At 38.6% G+C, this 23,385-nt stretch overlaps 1 protein-coding gene across 1 annotated transcript; it reads right to left on the bottom strand.

Moving 5' to 3' along the window:
* Window positions 1–2,009: 2,009 nt before the first annotated feature.
* Window positions 2,010–23,092, bottom strand: FUCA2 (alpha-L-fucosidase 2). Its single transcript, XM_061207057.1, has 7 exons — window positions 22,791–23,092; window positions 17,542–17,729; window positions 14,190–14,529; window positions 12,645–12,855; window positions 12,210–12,400; window positions 3,950–4,058; window positions 2,010–2,706 (listed from the first exon to the last, which is right to left on the bottom strand). Exons 1-7 carry the CDS (start codon window positions 22,997–22,999, stop codon window positions 2,566–2,568), a joined length of 1,389 nt encoding a protein of 462 aa, XP_061063040.1. The 5' UTR covers window positions 23,000–23,092; the 3' UTR covers window positions 2,010–2,565.
* Window positions 23,093–23,385: the final 293 nt, after the last annotated feature.

Genomic DNA, 23,385 nt, shown 5'->3' with positions numbered 1-23,385 from the left:
CAGTAACAAACTCAACTAACCCTTGGTAAACATATATTGCAGCAAGTGAAAATCAAGGTGAAGCATGTGCCAGACAGAAGCCTACTAACTGAAAGCCTGCAGCTTGCCTGGGCGTCAATCAGTATGCTTTTCCAAGGAAATGGAGAGCATCCGTTAATCTAGTGAGTTGTTTAAATGGAGATTACTTAAAACAGTTTCTACTTTCTCCTTCAAACTTGTATAAATGTGTTCGTTACTGTGTATATATAAAAATCTGATATGAACAGTTATTTATTTTTTTGCAAGTTAGGAAGGTTTTTATCTAACCAGGTCTTTTACTTACAAAATTGAAATGAACAGAAGGCAAAACATCTGTCTTGTTTTCTGTTGTCCTAATTCATATTTATTTGATTAGCCTGACCTTTTAAAGTAATTGTGTTGCTTCAGTGTGGCACTCATAAGAAAATGAGATAGAGTCTTATTAAAGTGATATCCATATTTTAAATGATATCAATGTCTAAATCATTCAGTCTAATAATCTAGCTTTGCTTGCCTTCAATATTTCTCGTCATTAAAGAAAAATCCAAAGTTACTGAAATTCAAAACAAGTCAATTTTGTGCCTATTTAGTAACTGTGGGAAAAGGCACAATTGCTTGGAGGGATAAGAACTATTGGCTTAAAATAGGTAATAAGAGCTCTGATGTTTAATTATCCTTACTATAATTCTTGCCCTCCATACCAATGATAATGCTAGGAATTCGATGGAATATTTTTAAATGTTTGTTATGAGTCCCACTTATAGTATATTTCACATATAAGCAAGGTATACCTTAAATAAACTTAAATTTGGTATCTCATTCTGTTTCATATATAATGTCTGGTTATTAGCAAAGCATTTTATCAGCACCTCTGCATGCTGAGCTGTATTTTATCATTTAGCTCCCTCACAGCTACCCATTAACTAAACCCTATACCTAACTATAATTTGCTTAAATAGTTCCATTTTCCCTCTATAGTCTCTTATTTGTAAAGGTCAAGATGGACAGGGTAGGAATTTAAATGACTGACATGTTTTTAGTCTCAAAAATACTTTCTTCAAACAAACGGATGACCTCACTTTTATGTTAAGATTCTTCTAACCCTGTTTATTTGGGTTTGTTTGAGGGCTTTTTTCCTTTTTTTGTTTTGCCTTAGTCTAGTGTTTGGGATCATGTAAATCTGTCTTTGTTGGACCTCTAATAAAATGTTACTTGGGATTTAGAACTCTTAAGGTACTTATTCATGTAAATACTTGGGCATGGTTTCAAAATTTTGATAGTTGTAGAAACTTCAGCAATGAATTATTTTTTTTAAGATTTTCAACTTCAAGATGATTTTAGAAAATAAATATGAATAGTATTTTATTTCCCTGTCTACTTGAAGCATTTATAGGGAATAATGAGATGTCCGCATTTGATTGATATGACAAAATGAAGCCTGTAGCACTTCAAATAAAGATCTAGCCATGTGGAACATCTTTTGTTAAGGGGAGTGAGTTCTTTAATCAGTGTTTCTTTAAATTTACATCAATATCAGTATTATTTTTGCTTCATTCTTAGGGAAGATCTGAATAGACTTCTTAATTTTCAGCTAGGTGTTCAACTTCAATTTGCTTAAAGGCATATACAGGAAGTAAATTTATTAATTTAAATTGGACCTCAAATTAGCCCACCTACAAAAATAGGCTCATACCTCCAATCCCACACACTCACCTCCCCCTGCCAAAAAAAAACCTGGAAGAATATATACGAAAATATTAGTAGTGGTGATCTTAACAGTGATTTTGCCTTTAAGCATTTCTGTATAATTTTAACTATCTATAGTGAACATATCAGTTTTATTACCAAGAGGGAAAAAAAGACAAATTTTTTTTATAAAAAGAAAATTACTGTAAGCATTGGAAATAAATATTAAGCCAAATTTATTATATACCTATGAACCTGTATTAGTCGGCTAGGGTTGCCATAATAAATACCACATATAGGATGGCTTAAACAACAGTAATTTATTTTCTCACAGTTTTGAAGGCTGAAAGCCCAAGGTGTCAGCAGGTTTGGTTTCTCTTGAGGCCTCTGTCCTTGGTTTGCAGATGGCCACCTTCTCACTGCATCCTTACATGGTCCTTCCTCCATATGCTTGCATCCGTGCTCTTCCTCTTCTTATAAGGACTCCAGTCATATTGGATTAAGGTCCCACTCTTATGACTTCATTTAACCTTAGTTACTTCTTTAAAATCTCCAAATACAATCACACTGGGGCTTAGGGCTTCAACATGTGAATTTGGCAGAAGACACGACTCAGCCCTTAACACCACCAATTCCTCACTACTCTGAAACAAAATCCCCACCTCTGAATCACACGTGGAAATAAATTCAGTGTGAAGGGACATCAATAGCAAAGTGCACTGGAGAGTTAAACCAGTTATGTGAGTAATTTAGGAAATTCTGGGCCAATTTTACATTTGCTTTCTCTGTGTGCTACAATTATAGAAACCTGATACATGCTAGTCTTAGATGTAACTGCATCAGGAAGCACTCTACTGCAAATCAGGTCACATTAGTTAGTGCTAGAGCCCAGCCCCATTTACAGGGCATCTGATGAACAGTTAGCTGAGGCAGTTCTACCATGATGCCATTTTGCTCCAAAGGAGTCCATTGAAGTGGCTGTCCATGTCCCAGTAGTTCAACCTGAAATTAAAAACATACACACAAATGTCTCCAAGTGTATCTCTGACTCCCTCACTTTATTGGGAAGGAGTGGTTCATATCTCTTAAAAAGCAATGTGGACAGGAGATTCATTTTTTACTTTTATTTAGTGGATTACAAGCAGTTTTTAAATGAGTGTATACATCTGTCTTGCTCCCATATTACTCTCAAAAGTGTGCAGGATTTGGGGAAGAATTGTAAAGATTGAATAGTGTCAGAGTGGAGAAAATTATTCTCAAACCAATCTGCACGACTAAGGCCTGCCCAGTTCTCACACAGAATGTTTGAAGAAAGGCTCAGCTTCCTTATCCAGCCACCATTCCCCCCAAGATGTTCCAATAACCTCCACTAATCAACAATACCTAAGTGTGATCAATTATTACTGTAACTGTTCTATATTCTTAGTCTTATATAAGGTGAATTTAAATAAGTAGTTTTCTATATATCTATGGTTATTTTGAACCAGAAAACTTTGCTTATCATGTAGAGTAATACAAAAACAAAACCCATGAACTTTCAAATAACAGTATTAATGGCAGCCAAAGAGAAGATAAATAAAATAAAAAGATAATGTCATGCCCAGGACACTAAGCTGTAATTAAACATCAGATCTGAACTCTTATCTCCTTTTCTGCCTGATCGGCCACAAGTGTTAGAAATGAAATATGGAAAAATGATGCAAGGAAAAGCATTTGGATAATTCATATCCCAGAAAATTTTCAGTTTCTTAAAAATAATCATCTATAAAATATATCAAAGTGAACTCAGTGCCAGAGCTGATGGTTACAACTGTGAGATTAACCTTTAATTTTCTCCCCGTTTTTTGTGAACTTGAAATGGTAGGGCCATGACATCTCATAGTTATTCAGATGTGTTCTGGGGTGGGATGTCAGGGGAAGAATCTGGACTCCAGTTTTACGAAAAGAGTCATTTTGGATGCATGCAGTGGGCCTGAACAACATAGAATGACTGTGAAGAAGATATTTTAATTGATATGCATGAAGATAATATAGCCGTTTTATAGGTTTGGTTTTCTGGGAAATGAAAGAAAATTTTCAAAGGTTTTTGCCAAACATTGCCATTGATGAAGTCCATTTTTAAATTACTCTTATGAGGTATAAGAGGAACACATATAAGGCTCACCCTGAAGTTAAAAGTCATGTCTTCATCAGGTTATTCTAGTCAGCAAGTTAAAGGAACAATAAAGACAAAATTCTCTCTTACCTCTGTTGCCCCCAGAGTAGCTTTGGGCTGACCAAGAAACAGCTGTCCTGATGTGGGCCATTTGAGAAACATGGCATAGACCAGTTTGTTTTTAGGTTTGGATGTGTACCTGGTTAAAAGGGAAAAAAAGCATAGTAATATTTCTCGTTATTTATGGGTCAGGTCTAGAATTATTTTACAGAGATACTTCCATTCAGTAAATATTTACCAATGTTTTTATTAATAGAGTGAAGGAAAACTAGTCCGATGGTAGCATAAAAAGCACCCAGAAGGGTTCTGATCCCAATTACCGTGTATGTGTGTGGAGTGGGGGAGAAGTTCCCCACACCACCAAGCAATTCTCGGACACTAACTGGGTGTCCTACAATTCAACTCAATTCTGACACCATCTACCCAGAGATAGTGTCAGATTCCACAGGTTAAGGGTTTAGTCCTACAAGACTGCCCCCTGCCCAAATTCAGACACCAGTCACAAGTCCAGATTGCCACCTGGGCTTCTGACCCACAGGCTACAGATTGGAGCTTCCTACGACCCCCTCCTTGAGTTCAATTAATTTTCTAGAGCAGCTCACAGAATTCACAGAAACATTTTACTTCCTGGATTACAGGTCTATTATAAAAGGATATATCTCAGGAACAGCCAGATGGAAGAGATGCACAGGGCAAGGTATGTGGGAAGGGGCAGGGAGCTTCCATGCCCTCTCCAGGTGCCCACTCTCCCCGTACCTCCACCAATCCAGAAGTTCTCTAAACCTCATCCTTGGGGTTTTTATGGAGGCTTCATTAGTCATTATTGATTAAATCAATGACCACTGATGATTGGTTCAACCTCCACCCTCTCACCCCTCCCTGGAGGCCATGGGTGGGACTGAAAGTTCCAACCCTCTAATAACATGGTCGGGTCTCCTGGCAACCAGCCCTCATCCTTTGGTAGTGTCCAAAATCACCTCACTGACATAACAAAAGACACCTTTATGGCTCTCATCGCTTAGGAAATTCCAAGAGTTTTAGGAGCTCTGTCCCAGAAACAGAAAAAGACCAAATATATATTTCTTATTATAAATCACAATTATCACAGCACCTCTCTTCCCCACTTTCCCAGTGCTAAAAGGAAGTTCTTGGAACAGAGATTTTTCTAGTACTGCGCTTCTTCATCAGACTTTTCTCATGGAGCTGGAAACAGGTGGGGGAACGTGAGCAAAGAGCGTAAGATGCAAGAATAGATGGCTTTCTACCTGATGATCAAATCTTCATATTCCTTCATTTAACAGGTATGTATCTGTCAACGCTGGGCCCAGTACTGTGCTTGGTGTTAGGGATACAATAGAAAACAAAACACACTTAGTTCTTGTTCTTGTAAAGTTTAGACTAGAGTGAGGAAGAGAGACATCAAATAATCACACAAATAATATAGAAGTGTGAATTTTTATAAGCACTATGAAAGAAGAGGAAATTGAACAATTATAACAAAGGCATCTTTTTAGGTTATACCATTAGCAAGAAAATGACATTTAATCTGAGACTTAAAGGATGAATGTGAGCAAAAGGGAAAAGGTAAGAAGAGTAAGGTCTAGACAAAGAAAACAGAATTCATTCATTTTTTTCACTCAATTATTTGACAAATATTTATTGACATCTTAAAATGCTCATCACCGTTTCAGAGCTGGAGACATAGCATTGAACACGGTCCCTGTCCTCATGGAGCTTACATGTAGTGGAGAAAATTAGAATGAGCAAAAAAATATATGTCAGATGATGATTAAATGTTATAGAGAAAACTGAAGCCCAGTAAGAAGAATAGAGCATGCCAGTGTAAAAATTAATAAACAGGAAGCTCAATTAAAATAGAGTCAGGAGACCAGAGAGGGGAGCTCCCATGCCCTGCAACAATAGCAGAGCCCACAGAAAGTAGGAAGGCTCCTCTTATTTCCTGGCAACAACTCAGCCAATGAAAAGCCATGGACTCTTCATTTACTATAGCTTTCCCAACTTCCTTTTCCCCCCAGTAAAAGAGTTCTCCTTCCCTTGCTGTGCAGGGACTTGCATGTGGCTTGCCATGTTTGCAGACCCCAAATTACAATTCTTTGCTGATCCCCAATAAACCCACTTTTGCTGGAGAAATAACTGGCAGTCTATTTTAGGTCAACACTAGGCTGGCAAAAAGGGATCTAGGTGTTCTTTTAAATAGAATAGTCAAAAAAGAAAACTACAGACCAATATCACTGATGAGCATAGATGCAAAAATCCTCAACAAAATACTAGCAAACAGAATCCAACAGCACATTAAAAGGATCATACACCATGATCAAGTGGGGTTTATCCCAGGAATGCAAAGATTCTTCAATATATGCAAATCAATCAATGTGATACACCATATTAACAAATTGAAGAATAAAAACCATATGATCATCTCAATAGATGCAGAGAAAGCTTTTGACAAAATTCAACACCCATTTATGATAAAAACCCTCCAGAAAGTAGGCATAGAAGGAACTTACCTCAACATAATAAAGACCATATATAACAAACCCACAGCCAACATCATCCTCAATGGTGAAAAACTGAAACCATTTACAATAAGATCAGAAACAAGACAAGGTTGCCCACTCTCACCACTATTATTCAACATAGTTTTGGAAGTTTTAGCCACAGCAATCAGAGAAAAAAAAGAAATAAAAGGAATCCAAATTGGAAAAGAAGAAGTAAAGCTGTCACTGTTTGCAGATGACATGATACTATACATAGAGAATCCTAAAGATGCTACCAGAAAACTACTAGAGCTAATCAATGAATTTGGTAAAGTAGCAGGATACAAAATTAATGCACAGAAATCTCTTGCATTCCTATACACTAATGATGAAAAATCTGAAAGTGAAATTAAGAAAACACTCCCATTTACCATTGCAACAAAGGGAATAAAACACCTAGGAATAAACCTACCTAAGGAGACAAAAGACCTGTATGCAGAAAATTATAAGACACTGATGAAAGAAATTAAAGATGATACAAATAGATGGAGAGATATACCATGTTCTTGGATTGGAAGAATCAACATTGTGAAAATGACTATACTACCCAAAACAATGTACAGATTCAGTGCAATCCCTATCAAACTACCACTGGCATTTTTCACAGAACTAGAATGAAAAATTTCACAATTTGTATAGAAACACAAAAAACCCCGAATAGCCAAAGCAATCTTGAGAAAGAAAAATGGAGCTGGAGGAATCAGGCTCCTGGACTTCAGACTATACTACAAAGCTACAGTAATCAAGACAGTATGGTACTGGCACAAAAACAAATATAGATCAATGGAACAGGATAGAAAGCCCAGAGGTAAACCCACGCACATATGGTCACCTTATCTTTGATAAAGGAGGCAAGAATATACAATGGAGAAAAGACAGCCTCTTCAATAAGTGGTGCTGGGAAAACTGGACAGCTACATGTAAAAGAATGAAATTAGAACACTCCCTAACACCATACACAATAATAAACTCAAAATGGAATAAAGACCTAAATGTAAGGCCAGACACTATCAAACTCTTAGAGGAAAACATAGGCAGAACACTCTATGACATAAATCACAGCAAGATCCTTTTTGACCCAGGTCCTAGAGAAATGGAAATAAAAACAAAAATAAACAAATGGGACCTAATGAAACTTAAAAGCTTTTGCACAGCAAAGGAAACCATAAACAAGACGAAAAGACGACCCTCAGAATGGAAGAAAATATTTGCAAATGAAGCAACTGACAAAGGATTAATCTCCAAAATTTACAAGCAGCTCATGCAGCTCAATATCAAAAAAACAAACAACCCAATCCAAAAATGGGCAGAAGTCCTAAATAGAAATTTCTCCAAAAAAGATATACAGATTGCCAGCAAACACATGAAAGAATGCTCAACATCATTAATCATTAGAGAAATGCAAATCAAAACTACAATGCAATATCATCTCACACCGGTCAGAATGGCCATCATCAAAAAATCTACAAACAATAAATGCTGGAGAGGGTGTGGAGAAAAGGGAACCCTCATACACTGTTGGTGGGAATGTAAATTGATACAGCCACTATGGAGAACAGTATGGAGGTTCCTTAAAAAACTAAAAATAGAACGACCATATGACCCAGCAATACCACTACTGGGCATATACCCTGAGAAAACCATAATTCAAAAAGAGTCAAGTACCACAATGTTCATTGCAGCTCTATTTACAATAGCCAGGACATGGAAGCAACCTAAGTGTCCATCAACAGATGAATGGATAAAGAAGATGTGGCACATATATACAATGGAATATTACTCAGCCATAAAAAGGAATGAAATTGAGTTATTTGTAGTGAGGTGGATGGACCTAGAGTCTGTCATACAGAGTGAAGTAAGTCAGAAAGAGAAAAACAAATACCGTATGCTAACACATATATACGGAATCTAAAAAAAAAAACATATATGTTTGGACATATATACACTACCAAATGTAAAATAGATAGCTAGTGGGAAGCAGTCGCATAGCACAGGGAGATCAGCTCGGTGCTTTGTGACCAGCTAGAAGGGTGGGATAGGGAGGGTGGGAGGGAGATGCAAGAGGGAAGAGATATGGGGATATATGTATATGTATAACTGATTCACTTTGTTTTAAAGCAGAAACTAACACACCATTGTAAAGCAATTATACTCCAATAAAAATGTTAAAAAAAAAAAAGATCAGAGGATTGTTAGGGGATTCTTTGGCTCCTCTGTGTTTATACTAACCTCAAATTAAATATCTGTACATTCTGTCACATTAATTTAAATCTTCACTAAACTTACTTTGTTAAAAGGAATACACAACTTGTTCTCAAGGTAAATCAGTGATGAACACAGAAAAAATCATAGACCTTCTGATTCTCTAGACTGATTCCTTACTGATTTGGAGACAAACTTCAAATTATAAAAAATTATCTTGAGCCATGTTAGAAATCATAATCACTCTCACATTTGGTAATCTGAAGCAGTTTTAATTTCTTAAACCAATGGCATTGCTGGAAATTACCTGACCCCTAAATTTTAAAATGTGTTCACTTATTCAAAAATTATCTATTTGTGACTACAATGTACCTGGAACTCTTTTAAGTTCTGGGTGTACAGCAATAAAGAAGAAAATCTACATGCAAAAAAATAAAAATAAATAGAATAGTCAAGGAAGACCTCTTTGAGGAGGTGGTGTTGAGGAGACCTGAAGGATGTGAGGGAGAACCACGTGAGTAGAGGAAGAGAGAACAGCAAGCACAGACGTCCCAATGCAGCAGTATGCTTGGCCTGTTGATAGAACAGCAAGGAGGGCAGAGTGGCTGAAGGAGAGGAAGTGAGGGATAGCATGATAGCCAGTGAGATCACAGAGACAACAAGGTGATCGTTTTTATAGGACCTTATAAGCCTTTGTAAGTCCTGGATTTTTCTCTAAGACTGGAAGCCGCTGGAAAAATTTGAGCATGGGAGTGTCGTAACCTGACTTATTATTTAAAAGGTTTTGTAGCAGATAGATTAAAGGAGCACAGATGGAAATAGATCAGACAAGAAGCTACTGAAATAATCCGGGGGGAAACGATGGAGACTAACAGGAAGAGGGTTGCCACAGAGAGGATAAGAAGTGGTCAGATTCCAGATATATTTCAAAGATAAGATGAATTTACTGATGGATTGTCTGTGGGATGTAAAAGAAAGGGAAGTTAAGGACTCCAAGGTTTTGGGCCTGACAAGCACCTAAAAGGATGAAGCTGCCATTAACTGAGATGCGGGAGACTGTGGGTGGAGCTAATTTAGAGCAAAATTTTAAGGACCTAAGTTTTGGACACAGCAGGTTTAAGATGCTTATATTTTTAAGTGGAGACACTGACTAGGAAGTTGAACATATGAGTCTGGAGTTTAAGAAAGATGTTTGCACTGTAGAGGTCAACAGTATGGCATTTAAAGCCCTGAAAATAGATGAGATCACCTGGGGAATTAAGATAAAGAATAGAAGTCCAAGGGCTGAGCCTCAGGGCACTTCAAGGTTTAGTGGTCGGGGACTTGAGGTGGAACCAGCAAAGGAGACTAAGAAGGAATGGCCAACAGGCACAGTGAAGACAGAGACAGCCATCACCTGGGGCAAATGCTGACAGTAAGCTCAGATGATAGGGAATGGGACTGACCCAGTGAGGGAGAGGTTCCTGTGGACCTGGATGACAGTGATTTAATAGAGTGTGGGGTGGATGTCTGACCAGAGTGAGTTTAAGAGGAAAACTGGAGCAAGAAACTGGAGATAGCAAGTAAAAACCATTCTTTCAAGATGTTCTACTATAAAGGAAAGTAGAGAAATGGGAAAGTAGCTGGAGATCTAAGTAGGATGGAAAGAGTTCAAGATGAAAAAAACAAAACAGGTTTTTATGCTGATAGGAAAGGATCTAACAAAGAGGGGAAATTGAAGATGAGGAGCAAACGGGGAGAATTGCTAGAACAATATCCTCGAGTGGATAATCTGGGATGGGATCCAGGATACAGGGGTTGGCTTTAAAGCCAAAAGTGAGAGCATTTGACATTGTGTGTGTGTGTATTTCTAGTCACATTTAGCTGCACAGGGGCAGACATGGAATAAGTAGAGCTGAGTTTAATCAAAGCTGAGTTTTAATGAGTACGACAGAGGGAGGGAGAGTTAAGGAGTTGAGGGTGGATGCACTGGAGTGAGGCATAGACTCTGACCTGGATGAGGAAAAAGAGAAGACATGAGAGGGTTGAGGCAGGAGGAAGAGAAAAAGGGACAGAATCAAAGACGGCAGATCCCTTTGGAAGCTGAAGTGAGCTGAAATGTGAGGTGGGAGTTAGACAATGGAATGCTTCAGACTGAGAGCATAGAAGGAGTACAATTATTGGAAATGCAAGGTCTAAGGTACGACCAACAGAAGGGGAAAGGATCCCTAGAAGGGAGGAGGTACAGGAACTGAGGGGCCAGCAAATTAGAAGAGCTGTGAATATAGACATTAAAATCACTACGAATTATGTGAAGAGTAGTTCTGGGGACAGTGACAGTGAGCCAGGGCTAAAATGTCAAAGGATTTCAAGGATAGCCATGGGGGTCTAGATAGTTATCTAAAGATGCAGCAAGGAGGGGAGCACACGCGAAGGACCTGCAGGGAGAGAGCTCCTCCGGTGAGGCAGGGAGAGCAGGCCACTGGGCTCGGTGCAGTGGAGCCAGGCTATGGCTTTATAGGTCTTGCTAATAAGTAGTTTGGCTTTTATCTTTACTTATTGAAAGAAAATGTAATGGAATAATGGTTAACCATTGTCAAATCCCAGACCAGACACCCTCATAGTCAAATATAAACACAGAAGCAAATTCTAAAACCCAAGTTAAACTAGCCTCTGTAAAATGAAAGATTGGTTCTGAGTTCTTATTGTGGCTTCTCCCAGACCCAGCATTCTAAAATTCTATAGTCAGTTGCTTCTGTGTAGACTGCCTTACTTTATTTTCTTCAATGAACTGACAATTTGTTTTAAGTCGTAAGTTCAAGGAAGATTATTTAGTCTAATCTTTTGATATATACTTGATCAGGCTGTACTCGCTTTGGTGGCAACACAAGGTGAATTTTTAGAGCTTCACTAACACTACTCTTATTTATATATGTTAAGACCGCACATCAGAAACCACCGTATTTGCAGAGTCTGACTCATTGGCCCATAGAACTTTCCAAAGCTCAGACAGAACCTGAGGCAAGGCTTTTAAAGGAGATACTAGTTAAAAGAAAAGTTAGCCAGTTAAGATAATTTTAAAGAAACTTCAGGTTTAGATTTATTAGAATAATAGGAACAAGGTACAAGATTTTTAATCAATTTAAATAATGCTGTTATTTTTGTAGATTTTTAATATTTTTTCTGCCCTTCCGCACCTCCTGCTAATTTGATGCGATGTAACACCTGCAAGAGTTAGAATTTACCTGACTAAACCAGAAGTCTCTTTTGGATTAACCACTCAGCATTTTTTTTTCATTTTACTGAATGGCCTACAATTTTTGTAAGAGCTGAATATTTTTCCCTGAAATCTGTCCACTGTTTGGAGGAATCTAGAGATGATTTCAGCTCAATTTGATAAATAATGTGTTTTAAAATATGCTAATTTCTTCTAGAGTAAGTAAAGAAAGTGTTTTATGTAGGTGGGCATTCATCCCATTTCCTTTTTTATTTTACTTTTCTCTTTACCTCTGAGAAATGTTAAATGCCTTCCTCTATCTAATAGTACTTACCATACATCTGGGGTGACAGTGTCATTCTGGGATCTCCAAGCATGGGTGTCATAGATGGCTTCTCCATTGACTTTTAGCCAGGTCCCCATTTGCCTTAATCTCTCCTCAAAAATTGCAGAAATGATGCCATCTTTTGTGGGCCCAATATTCATCAAAAGATTTCCTCCACATGAAACTGTTTCTACAAGTTGCTAAAAAATTAAGAATAAATATAGTTCTTAGAGAAAGAAAACAATTCCATCCTGAATGTGTTAACATGTGGTATTTATGGACTTAGACATATATATATAGTCACTATCTAGGAGAACACACATAGAAAAAAGAGTAATGTCCTGTGTTATAGACCATTGAGCTATACAATTTAGAAAAAATAATTCTCATACACCTACACTATTACAAGTGTTACCATAATGGTCACCAGACATTTTACTGTACCTTCACCAATTCTTCAATTGTAAGATAGTCAGAGATTCCAGCATTCCTCCTATAGCCCCAGGAAAACTGGTCTATTGTCATGCAGTTTTCCCATTTATGTGGCAAAAGATGTCCTGGGTTATAACGATCACTGCAGGTATAGTAGCCACCGTGCTTACAGATGCTACCAGCTCCCCAACGGTCATTGGTGACCACTGTGTCCCGAACTGGGCTGAAATGAAAAGGATGATTTTTTTTTTAAACAAAAAGTAAAAAATTTTTACATAAAAGCAATGTCACTGAAAAGAGGTCTGACTGAAATCCACTCCTGGAAAATAACCATAGTGGAATATAATACAAAGCCCACGGTTTTGAAGTCAAATAGACCTAGGGAGATTGTAGTCCTGGCCTGTCACTTTCTAAGCTCCCTGTCCTACAGCAAGTTACCTAACTCTTCTGAATAATCAATTTCCTCATCTATTATTAGAACAGAACTAATTTATGTAAAACACCTAGCCCAGTGCCCTGCACACATAGCACTTATAAGAGTATTATACTATTATTTGAAGGTTCTCCTCCCTGCCCCCATATTGTGAATGATAGCTAAAATTGAATTTACAGTCAAGATATTCTTCACCTATGACTGAATGATCTCCTACATATATTCTAGCCTTTCTTTCTCTTACAATTGTGCCTAATATTGAAAAATCTCAGGAAAGTTGACTGTTATCATGGAATTCACTGTGGCATGAAATATCCCCACTACATTATTCATCGTAGCAGTTGGTACCTCCTGCACTTCTCCACTTAGAGGGGATCGTTTGGTTCACAAATTGAAGTGGAGGGCTCTGCATATTTCCTTTTGGAAGGAGTACCTAGAGAAACTTCAGTTACATATCAAGAGCTCTCCAGAGTATTTGTATGTGCGCCCTTTGTGGGCCCAGAGAACACAAGCAGGACACTCCCTGACTTCCTAGCATGATACCAAGTACTTTCTAGTTACAAATATAAATTTGGTCCATATGGTGTAAGCCTTATAAAGGAGCTCAGTCAGAACTTCCTGTTCTAATGGGGTAGCTTGGAACATGCTAGAAAGCAAGAGGAGAGAACAGGAAGAGGTGAAATGCTGACGATGAGGGAAAAGAGGAGACAGACAAGGGTGACATTGTCTGAGCAGCAAAGATTATCAAATGTATGAGGATGAAAAGAAGCAATTAGAGGAATTGAAAAGCACATCATCAGAAACAGTGATGAATAAATAGAGTTGTCCCAGAATAGGAGATGAAAATGAGGACCCACAAAATTAATGTCTTCAAAGTTCTTGATCCTGTGATGTTTAGTCTGATTTCAAAATCAGACTATTGAGTTGTATTTGACTCCTGATTTGTAACTCTTGATTATTCTGAGTAAATATTGATATATCTAATGAGCATTATTTACAATGATTTCCTCCCCCATGCCACAAATGAGCCTGAAAGGACATATTTCAAGAAGCAAGGGAATTAAAATGTTATACATGTATTAGGAATGTTTAAGGTCACGACAGCAATCTAATAACACACACACCTCTCATTGTACAACCATGCTAGGAAGCCTGTGCTGTTCCAGTAGGTATCTGGGGCCCCTCCATCGCCATCTGACCACAGGACCTCGGGCTGATACTGGTTCACTAACTCGTAGAGCTCGGGCAGCATCTTAGACAGTGGATATTGTTGTTTCTGGAATGAGCTGGATTCATCCTCAAGGAAGAGCGGATGAAACCATTCAAAAAGGGAATAGTACAGTCCAAAGCGCAGGTCAGTCCTGGTCCTAATGGCTGCTGCAAGTTCCTTGACAATGTCCCTGTTCGGCCCCTCATCTACAGCATTCCAGTTCCACGAACACTCTGAGCCCCACAAGGTGAAGCCTGAAACATTATATTAAAAAGCTTGTAAGCATATCAATTCTGTTTTAGTAAATTTCCACATATACAAACACCAAAACAAATTACATAGGGGGAATTCCCTGGTGGTCCAATGGTTAGGACTCTGCGCTTTCATTGCCAAGGGCATGGGTTCGATCCCTGGTTGGGGAACTAAGATACCACAAGCTGCACAGTGCAGCCAAAAAAAAAAAAAACAAAAAGAAAGCTTTCAAATTACATAGGCAGTACACGTAATATATAAATCACTGTTTCTACAAACAACTGCTTCATGGCAATTTTTTTCCATAGTATACATTTTGCTTTCATACAAGAAACAAATGAGAATTTAAACAAAGTAGAACAAAGATTTTTAAAAGCAACTCTCAGGGTTCCCCATAAAGTCCGTATAGTCTGATCTATCTCCTGTATTCTCCCCCTTAGACTATAAGCTCCTTGAGGGACAGCATCAAGTCTGCAGTGTTCCCTGCTATATCCTCAGCCAACGGCTAGCACAGGGTCTAGCACAAAATCAGCAATCAACATTAGCGATCACAGCTAAGACAGGAACATCTTCCACATCTACCATGCTAAACAATGCCTATTACCACTTACAGTGAAGATCCTGAGATGCACTCCTGCAAGATTCTTATTTGTCTTCTAAACCAAAAATTAAAGTATATTCCCTGGTTTTAGGATTATTTGTTTTATTATAGTATGATTCTTAGAACACTGGTGTCCATGTATAGTAGTAAGTCTCCTTTACCCTCATTATTCATTTTACCAAGGTGGGGGTGGGGTACTAGTCCCCAGTAGTTCTGTACTTTGCAATGTACCTACCATTTGTAATCTCATCCTACTCTAAAATCATAAGCTTGGATGTCGTGCTTTAAATTACCTAAAAGTGAATTATCTACCAACTGAATAGGTAAGAAGAATGTCTGCCTTTACATAAGCACTTTGAAATAATTCATATTTTAAAAGGAATTTGCATTTAGATTGCTGGTTGTTCTATATAAAAACCATAGAAGCCCTATATAAACTGAAATACTTAAGAAATAATTAAAAAGCCTCAAAATGTTTAGTTGGCACCTAGGAACATAAATACATTGTTGCTGTCTCACTAAAGTCTAAAAGAATCTTTGAGAACAGACATAAGTAAGGTGCTTTGGTGCAACACTTTACTCTTGTAAATTAGGACAAGACTAAGACAGACACACTCTGGATTCATTTTGAAGAAGCTTTTAAAAGAGCTCACACTGGTTCTAAAGATGTTTGTGGTAAGCTTCAAAGCATTGCTGATGGTATTTAAAGTCTTATTCAAAATGTTTCAACTTGACAGACCCTAATGTCTGGCGGTGCTAAAACCACATGGGTTTTCGGTTCAGTAGCACCACCAGAAGCTCACACAGTGGTCTTCCCGCCTAGCCAGGCTCAGCAGGGTCTCTCCCATAAGCATGAAAACTTCCAACAATATGAATCTTAGAGAGTTGATAAATGTGGGCTACATCATCTGTCCTCACAATGTGATTAAGAGTTGTTTTGTTTTGTTTTTAAATAAGCCCACTATGTAATACTTTGTGCCATACAGCTTGGAGAAGTTCCTAGGCATCAGGAAATCAACATGTTCACAAGCAAATACGCTTTATAAATATCCATCTCAGCCTGAGAAACATCTATAGAAGAAAATCATTAAGCCACTAGAATGTGGCCAAAGGGAAAAATATTCTAAGATAATTCCTTATTTTGGGTTTTGGTTCTTCCCTTCTAATCCCCTACCCACCCCTGGAGAAAATAATGAGGCAAAATTTTTTATTCCAAGGCAAAGATGGTTATGCAAACAAATTGTCTAATTATTAACATGCTGTTGGAACAATAATAATTTGCTGATGCTTCCTTGATCTTATAGATACTGGAATGGTAATGGGTGGAATCTATCCTATTAGTGGAAGATCACTATGATGGTAATTTTATGTGTCAACTTGATTGGGCCACTGGGTGCCCAGATATTTGGTTAAACATCATTCGGGATATGTTCCTGAAGGTGTTTCTAGATGAAATTAACATTTGAATAGGTAGACTGAGTAAGGCAGATTGCCCTCCCCAAGTGGGTGGGCCTCATCTAATCCACTGAAGGCCTAAACAGAATAAAAGGCTGATGAAGAAAGAATTCTTTTCTCTGCATGTCTTTGAGCTGAGACATCGGTCTTCTCCTGCCTTTGCACTCATACTTGGACAGGAACCTAAATCATCCACTCTCCTGGTTCTCAGGCCTTTGGACTCAGACTGGAACAATACAACTGGCTCTCTTGGGTCTAGACTTCTCAGCCTCCATAATTGCATGAGTCAATTTCTTATGATAAACCTCTTTCTATATATTATACTGCCTATTCGTTCTGTTTCTCTGAAGAACCCTAATACAACCACTGTGTTTCCTTTACATATTCTTCCACCATCTCTGATATTTCTGGGCACCATTACAGCTCCATAATCCTGTTCCTTCCAGGTGACCTGCGTCATTTTCATCACTAGCAAACTGTCCTCAATTGGGCCATATAAGAGTTGGCCAAAAGCACAACCTTGTGTGTCAGTCATGATGCAAAACTACAGCAAAATAATCCCCTGGGTGCCTTCCCAGAATGCATTACAGAGGTAGAAAGAAAGGAAGAATGCAATTCCAAGTGTAAATTTTGACCTGCAACCCACTTCCCACTTCAAATAGCTTCAAATCAAATCTTGGATTACTTGGAAATTGTTAAATATGCATATAACATAATGTGATCAGTTTCCATTTTTTCTCTGTTACGTGGAGGGTATGAGCTTTCTGCATACATAATGCTTCTTAACTGGGTGGAACACATGGTCTCTTAAGTTGCAAGCAAATGTCAATAGCCACTTATGATAGCTCCTAAGAGAAAACTCTGATTTCACATGGATGACCTTGCTTTAGTTTCTTGTTCCAAAAGAACTACTTTACATTTCATAACCACTGTGAGTTTTTGCAAATGTTGTACTTACCTTCATGATGTTTGGAAGTTAAGACAACATATTTGGCACCAGAAGCCTGTAAAATATCTGCCCACTTGTTTGCATCAAAAAATTTTGCTGTAAATAGTGGTCCAAAATCTGCATATGTGAAATCAGGAGGGTAATTATTTTTCATAAAGTCCACATAACTTGGTAACTTTTCCTTTTGCCAATACCACCTAAGGGGATGAAGGAAACAGCATATAAACAGCATTCACATAAACATCTGAAATATAGTTATCCCTCAGTATCCATGCGCGATTAGTCCCAGGAGCCTCAGCAGATAGCAAAATCTGGGGGTGCTCAAGTCCCTTACATAAAATGGCATAGTATTGGGTTGGCCAAAAGTTCGTTCGTTTTTTTCTGTAAGATGGCTCTAATATCACTTGTCTTTAACTTCATTCAAAACAATTTTGTTAGATTGTATTGTGACAGCTGTCATATCAGCGTGCATTTTAAAAAAAAACTTATCAAAATTGGTGAATTTTTGTGTAGACATTTTAATATTGAAGATGGAAGAAAAAAAGCAACATTTTTGGTATATTATGCTTTATTATTTCAAGAAAGGTTAAAACATGACTGAAACACAAAAAAAGATTTGTGCAGTGTATGGAGAAGGTGCTGTGACTGATTGAACGTGTCAAGAGTGGTTTTCGAAGTTTCATGCTGGTGGTTTCTCGCTGGACGATGATCCACTCTCAGGTAGACCAGTTGAAGTTGATAGTGATCAAATCGAGACATTAGTTGAGAACAATCAACATTATACCACGCGGGAGATAGCCGACATACTAAAAATATCCAAATCAAGCATTGAAAATCATTTGCACTTGGTTATGTTCATCGCTTTGATGTTTGGGTACCACATAAGTTAAGCGAAAAAAACCGTCTTGACCATATTTCCGCATGCAATTCTCTACTTAAACATAAAGAAAATGTTCCATTTTTAAAACAAATTGTGACGGGCGATGAAAAGTGGATACTGTACAATAATGTGGAATGGAAGAGATCGTGGGGCAAGTGAAATAAACCACCACCAACCACACCAAAGGCCAGTCTTCATTCAAAGAAGGTGATGTTGTGTATATGGTGGGATTGGAAGGGAGTCCTCTACTATGAGCTCCTTCCAGAACACCAAACAATTAATTCTAACAAGTACTGCTCCCAATTAGACCAACTGAAAGCAGCACTCGACTAAAAGCGTCTGGAATTAGTCAACAGAAAACTCATAATCTTCCATCAGGATAACGCAAGACTACACATTTCTTTAATGACCAGGCAAAAACTGTTACGGCTTGGCTGGGAAGTTCTGATTCATCCGCCATATTCACCAGACATTGCACCTCCAGATTTCCATTTATTTCAGTCTTTACAAAATTCTCTTAATGGAAAGAATTTCGATTCCCTGGAAGACTGTAAAAGGCACCTGGAACAGTTCTTTGCTCAAAAAGATAAAAAGTTTTGGGAAGATGGAATTATGAAGTTGCCTGAAAAATGGCAGAAGGTAGTGGAACAAAACAGTGAATATGTTGTTCAATAAAGTTCTTGGTAAAAATGAAAAATGTCTTTTATTTTTGCTTTAAAACTGAAGGAACTTTTTGGCCAATACAGTCAGCCCTCCATATCCACAGTTTTGGCATCTGTGGATTCAAGCAACCGTGGATGAAAATTTCCATCTGAGATTGGTTGAATCCAGAGATGTGAAATCCTCAAAAATAGAGGGCCAAGTGTATATTTATTGAAAAATATCCACATAAAAGTGGACCAAACCTGTGTCGTTCAAGGGTCAACTGTAACTGCCCCAGCTCCCTTTACTAAATCCCCCTTACTCACATATTACCAAGATTCTCTTCCTCACTTTCCCATTTAGTTTGACTTCACCTTAAAGAAAGCTTATGTAAACTTCCATAGTTTTCCATCTATCCCTCTGTGAACTCCACTCAGCTCATCAACCTGAACATTCTAGACAACACAGCCACCCATTTGCTCTTAATTCTTCACTTTTAAATTGCAACATGTAGTATCTTTACATAGTTAGTCCTTTGTAACATAAGTGATGAAGGCTTCAAAAGAAGACAAAGCACATAAAGCGTAACACAAATGTATTATATTCACTAGCAGAGAACAAGTGGGGGAAGAGATGACAGTAAAATTAAGAAGATGCTGTTATTTTAATATATTGACTCAGCCTTCAAGGATTACTGGTTATATGCATGTTTTCTGAGCAATGGGGCCTAAACTGCCTAAGCAAAGCTTCAGAAGGAAAACAACATCGAAAACATAATTTTTAGATAAACATGGCAGTAATCTTATGCTCATGAAATAGATGCAAGCCCCATCTCTGACCCATCTTCTACTCTTCCTTCCACCACTCCTTTCATAAGAGTGTTTCTAAAGGATGAGTAAATTCATAATCAGCATTACATCCCCAAAGATGATCAGGAGGTTCATCCCACTGAGAAGCCTTCACTGAAGGACATAAGATGTCACAGGCACTATTCTTTACCTGCCCAAGAGTCAGATACATACTTTCCCAGTTTCCATCACACCTACCACATGGACACCTGGCCCATGCTGGCCAACGGAACTTGAGGGGAAGCCAACTTGGGAGATTCTGGGAATAGTTTCCCTCTCTAATAGAAAGAGATACAACTTGCCTTTGGACAAGGTTGTATGAAGTGATGCCTGTCCACCATCATGTGACCATGACAGGACAAGTCAACAGGCTGAGGATGACAGAAAGAGCTTAGGTCTTTGATTTCATCAATGAGCCAACTACCTCTAAATTTCTCATTATGTAGAGTAACAAACCCCTATTGTTAAACCTTTTATTTGGGTTTTCTATACCTTGAAGTGAAAGTATCCTAAATGATCCATGATGCATTTTTACCTTTTAAATCAAACTACAAAAGAGAAACTGGGACAGTCAGAAAGTTAAAAGATAAGAGATTTCTATTTTTTCCTAGCACATCTAATTTGAACCTGCATTCGCTATTATAGTCTAGAGTCACTTCTCAAATTTCATACTAATAGAGATGAGAAGAGGCACTTACAGTAAACAGCCCATAATTTATATTTGGTTTCGAACTGCCATTAAGGACAGTCAGATATACTCATCTCTACTGTTGATGGCTCCAGGTCAAATTGGGGTGGGGAGCAGAGATTTAGAGAGGACACAAAGGGAAACTATAGATAATTAAAGAATCTTCCACAGGGTTATTGCACTTCCAGACCATCAAAAATATACTCTGTTTTGTATGAGAATTATCTTTATTGTTCTAGGTCAAAACAAACAACTTTGTGTTCATTTGTAGAAAATAAAAAGTTAACCATTACAAAGAATAAGATGACTCAAAACTAGCTGTTTTGCACAGAGCACTAGTTTCAATTAACAAACATCAAATCCTCTCCCAGCACCAAATGTATATTTACCGAATCTTCCCAGTTGAACAAAATGGCAAATTCAAGTATAATTTATTATATCTTAAGAGGAAAAAATCTGTTAATTGATGTACCTTGCTAATCTGAAACATTTCAAAAATAAACTCAAAATGCCTCACAGCACAAAACTTGCAAAGAAAGATTTATAACATCCTGAAGCAAATATATTTGGTAATACAAGTTATGGGAAGAAAGAGTCCCTTGGTTTTTAAGTTGATTTCAAAAGAGTATATGAATAGTACTCCATAGTTTATACAGTTCTTTTACATCAACCGGCCTAACTGAATAAGAAAAGTTACTGGTTGCAGAAAGTCAGTCTCTTTATAGAAAGTGGTACAATGTTTATAGTGTAACATTAATACAATATATAGTTTATACTCTGTATTGTATCTGCCAACTAAAAATTGTCACTTGCCATCTGGTTCTATAAGAATGAAGTTGCTAGCCACTGAAGTCACTGACCTTCATCACACCCTGGAAGGAGTTCAGGGTGGAGATCAGGAATGAGGCACTCTGTGCTCAGGGAAAAACTGGCAGAACAAGCCTTCAGGTAGTTAGATATATTCAGGAGAAGATTTTATGAGCCCAAATTCTTGCATCTTCTCATATCTAGAAAAGCACTAAAATCACAAGGGAGACATCTGCTCCTGGTGACTAGCAGCACTCTTCTCGTGACTAGCAGTAACCTTCTGCCAAAATGCGTGCTTGATTGCATGTATCCCCCTTCGCCAGAATCACATATGTACTGATCTCTCCCCACCACCTCTTCAGAGCAGTTCCTCAGAGCTCTCTGAGAGTCTGTCTCCCAAGCTTCAGTCCTCATTTTGCCCCAAATAAAACTTAATTCACAACTCTCACATAGGGCATTTTTTTTCAGTTGACATATCTAACATATATTGTATATATTAAATTTGTTGTACACTATGTATATAGTATAAAGCAGGTTTAAATACTCGTTTATTTTCTTATTTCACTAGGAATATATTATATATGTATACTATATATATATATATATACATATATATATATATAAAATTTCTATCTTGAAGAACTTAAAATACCTGAGGTATTTAATCAGGAAAGTATGTGAGACACTTCAAAGTCGTAAGGGATTACATGCACATTTTTACATAGATCTCAAGGTAAAATCTAAAGAGCAATTTTTTGTGCAGCACTTTCCACATAGTGGTCTATTAATAATTGGGGTTTTTTAGGGTAAACAGTCTAGAACTTTTTGTTTGCTTCTTGAGCCACACGTGGTAACATTTTAATGTTAAAGAGCCAGTGAATGCCCAAAGGAACAGAAGTCTCACATATTCATGAATTTATGTTTAAACCATACTTCATGGCAGAACAACTAAAAATTGACAGGTAGCAGCAGAACTGCGATGGGACAAGGTGTCTGATTCTCTAAGGACAAGGACGGCAGTTTAGGCCCAAGCTTCACAGTATGACCCCACACAGTCGATTACTTTTCTGCTGTCTTAGTCATTCTGTGGCTACAGAGTGATAACTACAACTTGGTAAGTGCAGCTATCAAGAAGCTGAGAAGCTAGAGTCACATCAGTTGTCTGACAACTCTTGCAGTCACACGGAAGAAAAATTCAGTGTTCACCCAGCACGAACCACTTACACAGTAAATTATTCATTTAACACCCGGAAATGCTAAACACCGCTAAAACAGCGGGAGGTGAAACTGACTAGGGGGCAAAACAAACCGGCATAGGCTGGGATCTGGGTCGTGGCTGGAGGCCAGTGGGGTGCAAAGCGGGGTCAGAGGAGACGGAGGGAGGTGCGCTCACCAGAACCATTCGCTCCCGAAACTGGGCACGGAGAACACGCCCCAGTGGATGAAGATGCCGAACTTGGCCTGGTCGAACCAGGCGGGCAGCTGGCGGGCATCCAGGGACTCCCAGGTGGGGTCGAAGCGCGCGGCGCCGCCAACTGGACCCGGCGGCGGCAGCAGCAGCAGCAGCGGGAGTACGAGCCCCGGCAGCTTCGGGGACCTCATGGCCCCGCGCCCGCCGTCCTGCCCGCACGCCCGCGGCCTCCTGATCCCTCGTCCTTCCGGGTCCCTGGCTGAGTACGAGCCGCCAAGGTCACCTGACCAAGCTGTCCTAGGAGAAAGGCACCCTCCTCTCTGGGATGGGAGTGGCCGCGGTCCCGGCGCCGGAGCAGAACGACCCCAGGAGGCCTGCATCGCTCACTTGCAAAACTAAGGACGCCAGTATTACCCCAAAGCCAGCTCTGAGGCTGCTCAGCTAAGCCTCCTAGTCAATCCGCTTGGGGGAGAAAAAACGAGTCTGGTTCAGGGACCTGTGGGAGCACCTCTCCCCTCAACCGGCAGGACCCTTCTAGAAACAGCAGGACCCTTCTAGAAACAGCCGGAGAAGACGC

The sequence above is a fragment of the Eubalaena glacialis genome, chromosome 12, assembly GCF_028564815.1.
Source record: "Eubalaena glacialis isolate mEubGla1 chromosome 12, mEubGla1.1.hap2.+ XY, whole genome shotgun sequence".
NCBI classification, from domain to species: Eukaryota; Metazoa; Chordata; class Mammalia; order Artiodactyla; family Balaenidae; genus Eubalaena; species Eubalaena glacialis.
This window is presented reverse-complemented; position numbering and strand designations above follow the sequence as displayed.

Coding starts and splice junctions, on each gene's coding strand:
- FUCA2 (XM_061207057.1), bottom strand. CDS start 22,999: ATGAGGTCCCCGAAGCTGCCGGGGCTCGTACTCCCGCTGCTGCTGCTG. Junction 17,730..22,790: donor TTCGGGAGCGAATGGTTCTG/GTGAGCGCACCT, acceptor TCATCCCCTTAG/GTGGTATTGGCAAAAGGAAA. Junction 4,059..12,209: donor ACTGTCACCCCAGATGTATG/GTAAGTACTATT, acceptor CCTTTTAACCAG/GTACACATCCAAACCTAAAA.